The sequence below is a fragment of the Camelus bactrianus genome, chromosome 10, assembly GCF_048773025.1.
Source record: "Camelus bactrianus isolate YW-2024 breed Bactrian camel chromosome 10, ASM4877302v1, whole genome shotgun sequence".
Taxonomy (NCBI): Eukaryota; Metazoa; Chordata; class Mammalia; order Artiodactyla; family Camelidae; genus Camelus; species Camelus bactrianus.
Window position 1 is genome coordinate 44,321,901 of NC_133548.1, and position 6,000 is coordinate 44,327,900.

Consider the following 6,000-nt stretch of genomic DNA (forward strand, 5'->3'; position numbering starts at 1 on the left):
ACATCCAAATATTCCATCAGGTGAGTGAGAGGTAGGGATGGGAGTGCACTTAGATTCTGGGAGACTTTCATAAAAAACACAGAAAAAGTTTTTGATCAAAATGTGTTCCTCACATTTAAAGATTCCCAGGAAAGACTGATTTACAACCTTATTTTGGTCTCCTATCTGATGCCATAGTCATCTTCACTATTTGTGACGTTGTCGTAGAGGACTTCAATACCTCCCAGCGCCCTCAGTCATGCTGGGGAGAAACATCACTGTGCTCAGTGAGTTCATCCTGGTGGGCTTCCCCACCGCCCCCTGGCTGCAGGTCCTGCTCTTTTTCCTCTTCCTTGTGGTCTACCTGCTGGTGGTCCTAGAGAATCTTGTCATCATGCTCACTGTCTGGGCCACTGGCTCCCTCCATAAGCCCATGTACTATTTCCTGAGTAGCTTGTCCTTCCTGGAGGTCTGGTATGTCTCCGTCACAGTCCCCAAGATGCTGGACGGCTTCCTCCTGCAGAGACGGCGCATCTTCTTCACAGGGTGCATGACCCAGCTCTACTTCTTTATCTCGCTCGCGTGCACGGAGTGTGTGCTCCTGGCAGCCATGGCCTATGACCGCTATGTGGCCATCTGCCACCCTCTCCAATACCCGGTCATCATGACCACAGCTTACTGTGTGCGGCTGGTGGCTGTCTCCTATGTGAGTGGTTTCATGGTCTCTGTGATCAAGGTCTATTTCATTTCACATGTTGCCTTTTGTGGCTCCAATATCATGAACCACTTTTTCTGTGACATCTCACCAATACTCAAGCTGGCCTGCAAAGACATGTCCACGGCTGAGCTGGTGGACTTTGCCTTGGCTATTGTCATTCTTGTCTTCCCTCTCACCACCACCATCCTCTCCTACGTCTACATTGTCTCCACCATCCTGCACATACCCTCCACCCAGGGAAGGAAGAAGGCCTTCTCCACCTGTGCGTCCCACCTCACTGTCGTCGTGATTTATTACACAGCCATGATTTTCATGTATGTTCGGCCCAGAGCTATCTCATCGTTTAACTCCAACAAACTCATCTCAGCCGTGTATGCAGTCCTCACACCCATGCTAAATCCGTTCATCTACTGTCTGAGGAACCAGGAAGTCAAGAGTGCTATCAGAAAGACTGTGGGGGTTGGCCAGTGCCTTCTGCTCAGCTGAGCCCTCCTGCCCAGCAAGGATGTCCTTCCCAGGACACTTATCGTGCTTGTGCATATTTGCTTGGGCAATAGATCTGGAGTCTTAAAGCAACCACAGCATTAAAAAAAAATTAAAAATTGAAACACATTTTGAAAGACAAAAATTGAGTACACATTATGTATCACTTTAATCCGAAATACATTTAATGTGCACTCTATACAATTTAATAAATTCTTTGAGAGAGTAATAGTAAATGTTAACATATGTAAAATGGTGTTATTAGCCCTTTATACCTAATAAACTATTCTCATAACAACTGTATGAATTAGTTATGTTTAATTACTTGATTTTAAAGATCAGGAAACTGAAACACATAGAGATTTAAATCAGTCATCCAAGATTGCACACTGTATTAAAATATAAAAGCTATTAATGAACCCAGAGAGTCTAACTTTATAACCCACTGTACCAGACTGTATCTAAGAGTCTGTGATAACAGCTCTAAGGGATACTTTTGTCAACAAGCATTGATGTCTGGAAGGAATGAGCCATTCAGTACATAAGATACGTGTAGCTGTGATGATAAATGATAATGGTGAGGTAGTGATGGTGATGACAGTGCTGTTTGTGATTACACTGGGTTGGTGATGATGGACTATTACTGATATTCATAATAATGTTGAGCATTTCCCAGTTCTCTCCCAATTTTAGCCTCATTACAGGGGTGGGATTGGTTTCATGAGATATGAAAGAATCAATATTACTGCAAATTTTGCAATTGATATGTGTCTTGAGACACTCTCTTTTGGGATCTTAGATTCTTGTGGACTTTCATGCTATACCATGACTAGTAAAACCAAAGTCATGGGATATCATTACATCAGTGTTTGCCTGAGCTGAAACCCTCAAAACATCAGTATATGGCATACATCCTACATACAAGTTAGGTGAAAAACAAATGCAAAATTTTCTAAGACAACCGCAAGTAGTAGATACCACTGGGGGACTCTGCTGACCAGGTAGGAAAATATAGAACACCAAGGAGAATTCTACAAAATTGAGCAAACTGAGACTAAAATATGAAAGAAATAATCAGAAAGAGCTACCCTGATGCTATACCTTGTCCATTTGAAGTTGGAGTCTAAAGTTGGTCTTCTAATTTTGACCTAAGCCCCCCTTGATATGTTATTCAACATTCCTGGACTAAACTTTCTTGTATATTGCTACTCATATATTGTTACTCTGCTACTTAAGAATTCTCAATTTGAATTAAATAGGACTTACTCATTCTATTATTATTTTAGAATCACTCTAGCATTAATGAAACTCAATAATACCTAATCTTTTCCCCACCTACACCAATTCAACCTAATTTTTTTTTTACTGATCTCCAATATGAAACATCCATTCTGATATTAGTCCCAGTGGACTCAATAATTATACTATATTAATTCTTATCTTTTTTATTGTTGTATTTGATAGTTGATTTACAATGTTGTGTTAATTTCTGGTGTACAGCATAGTGATTCAATTATATATATATACCTTTCTATATTCTTCATCGTAGGCTATTACAAGGTGTCAAACATAGTTCCCTGTGCTATACAGTAGGAACTTGTTTATCTGTTTTGTATATAGTAATTAATATCTGCAAATTCCAAACTTTCTTAACTTCATTCATTCATTCACTGTTTCTTGAGCCCCTAAAATGGTCAACAACAACTGCAAAAACAGACACGGATTCTTCCTTCAAACAGCTCAGAGATGAGTAGAGAAGATGAAGGCGCAATTACCTTCAGTGTTAGTAAGTGTGATGATGTGAGTGCAGGGTTCTATGGAGGCAAATAATGGGTAGACCCAGGATGATCAGAGAAAATGCTCCAGCAGAAGTAGCATGTAGACTAACACTTGAAGGAATCAGCCAGATGAAAAATGGTGGACAGTACTAATGATCAGGTGTTGCAAACTGGGAAAAGGCCAAGCGTGAAGACAACGGCACACTCAAACACACTCAAAGATCATTAACACAGAGTGACATAATGAAGAAGGGATCATGCAAGGAAGTAGCGTCATGTTTACCGACCCAAATCTTACCAGCCTGTGAATTTCCTCTTACTGTATAGGTTTATGGATGCGTCATCAATTCTGCAGAGGCAGTTTCAGTTTCTGCAAGTACTAGTGTTGCTGCAAAACCAGCCTCTGTGCCCCAAAGATGGACTGAGACTTGGAGGCAGTTTGGGAGAATCCAAAGAGAACAGCTGTACTGCTTTGCCAGGCAGAGGAGAATCACCTCAGGCTAATGCCTCAGAGACTGAGTCCGCCTTGGGGTTGGGGTCTTGAGGTTTTATTAGAAAAACTGGATGGAACAGAAAAGGTTTTAAGCATCAGGGCGTTTTACAGGGTGCTACATTCCTCTTAACCTCGATCATCTTCCTGGTGCAGGGAGGAAATGATCGGCCCATTACCTCCTTCCTGGAGCATAGCCCCTGGGTTAAAGCTATTGTCTAAGGAATGTAAGGGAAAAGTTTGGGAGTTGTTTAGTACAAAAGCAGTAAGGGAGAGAAACCAAATTGCAGGATTTCTTAGTCAAAAGAAATCAGCAAACAGTTTTAGCATCAGGGAGTTAGTTTGTTTGCTGCTCCTTCACTAGAACTTCCCCTTGTTGCATTTCTACCAGGTGAACGGCAGTCAGGCAGTCACGAGTGAGGCAGCGACAAGGGGAATCGACTTTCAATACTTGGCCTTCATTGTAGCATCTTTTCATTCTGAACAATTGACGGAAGTTTGTGTTTGAATATCGGTAGGTTGTGAGTTTCTCTAGGGCAGAAAACTAACCTTATGCATCCTTCAATCTACATTATCGGCCACAGTCCCTGACACTGTAGGCGCCTGTGCTGGTTACTGTCTATTTCCCACCCCCCAGGTTTAAGTTAGTTTACTGCCCAGAACTACTCCTTCTCTTTTCCCCTTTTAGGTTGCATTTCTTCTCTTATCGGAGTAAATAAGACTATAAGATCTGTAGAAGAACTACCCCAATATATTTTATATATTTTCCCAGGTGCTTCTCTTTTACTCACTCAGGTTTACTATCTTCTAATAAAAACATAACTAGGCTTTTAAAACAGCCTCACTGGCAATTGGGTAAGTGGCAAAATATTGGGAAAGTAGATGGTCTTGTGAGGCAAATATTTAGCTCAAAACTCTGGCATTACCAACTGTTAGCTTTGTTTTTCAGTTTCTTTTTTGTTTTTTTCCATTTAAAAAAAGTTAACTGTGGTTCACTTTTTAAAAAAATTTTTTTACTGAAGTGCAGTTGATTTACAATGTTAATTTAAGGTATAGAGCAAAGTGATTTAGTTATACATAGACGTACACATTTTTTTTTAAATTTCAGATTCTTTTCCATTATATTATATAGCAAGAAATTGAATATAGTTCCCTGTGCTATACAGTAGCTCCTTGTTGTTTATCTATTTTATATATAGTAACATGTGTCTATTAATCCCCACCCCCTAATTTATCATTTCTCACCCTTAGTTTGGTAATCATAGTTTCTTTTCTACAGGACTTCAATTTCTTTGAGATTCAGTTTCCTCATTTGTGAAATGTGGGTCAAAAGTTGGTATGAGGATTAAATGAAAATGAATACACGTGAAGGCACCTGGTGCAGCGTTTGACATATACTGCTGTATTATCCAACAAAATACAAAGTACAGGACTGCTCATAATATCTTTAAAACTCAGCTGGAGTCTGAAGTCTTCTATGACACTTCTGTTTTTTTCAACTTCCAGCTTGTGCTGATTTGTCCCCACGCCTGTTGGGAAGAAATGACCTCTAACTCGGCTTACATTCTGTTCAAGGTGATGATATCTTGGTTATAACACTCTTTAGACTTTGTCTTATACTGACAATGATTCAAATACACATATTATTTCCCATACTTGATTGTGAGTTTCTTTATGACTCACAATTACTAAAAATGATCATGTATTCAGTGATCAATAAAAATTTAAGGAATAAATCCCTACCTGAATGTATCTCATACTTCCATACCGTTCAAATTTTCTGGCATAGTTCCAAGTTTTAAACATTCTGTTCTCCTCCAACTCTTTTTTAGACTGAGGCAAACATCATGCATTAGTTCTTCATATCCATTTCAATATTTTCTAACATGCTAAGGCTGGAAAGCTTAAAACTACAGTTATTGGGCTTTCATTCATGTTTAGGTTGGCTCCTGTATGTTGCATTTATATGACACATTGATTCACACATAAATCACATGCAGAGGGAGGCAGGCTGCGGGATATCCACTGAGCTGGTGTGGATTACGGCTAAAGTCCTGGAACCAGCAGATTCTGGTGCATCAGCCCTGGAGAGGAAGCAGCTACAGCAGCCACTTGCTCTATTGTTGTTGAGACAAGGGGGTCTGGAGGTTGAAAGTTGTTCCTGGGTTTCAGCCCAAACCCCCGAACCCAGCCCTCACAATGATTTTACAAACTCTCTTTCTGCTTAAACTAGCTAAGGTGACTTCTATTATTTGTAACACAACACTGACTGATGCAATCACCCTGAGAAAATTGTTTATTTATTTAGAAATTTGATTTCCTTATTTGGAAACTGGGAATAATAATACATTTTATAGAGCTGCTGGAAGTGTTAGATTAGATAACATATGTGAAGTCTTTAGAACATGGCAGGCACACGACTTATTCATGTTAGTCTCAGTTTCCTGCAAAGAGTTGTTCTTGCTCTTATGTATTCACAGAAGTCCCTACAGCCCTACCAATGGCAATCCTTGAATTTTTAAAATATAGGGATGGCCTTAGTCATTTGGTTC

The 6,000-nt window shown here is 39.8% G+C and overlaps 1 protein-coding gene across 1 annotated transcript; it reads left to right on the forward strand.

Annotated features, from left to right (window-relative positions):
• Positions 1–238: 238 nt before the first annotated feature.
• On the forward strand, positions 239–1,183 carry LOC105076822 (olfactory receptor 6B9-like). The gene has a single exon (XM_010965057.1). The coding sequence runs from the start codon at positions 239–241 to the stop codon at positions 1,181–1,183; it is 945 nt and encodes a 314-aa protein (XP_010963359.1).
• The last annotated feature ends 4,817 nt before the right edge of the window (positions 1,184–6,000 follow it).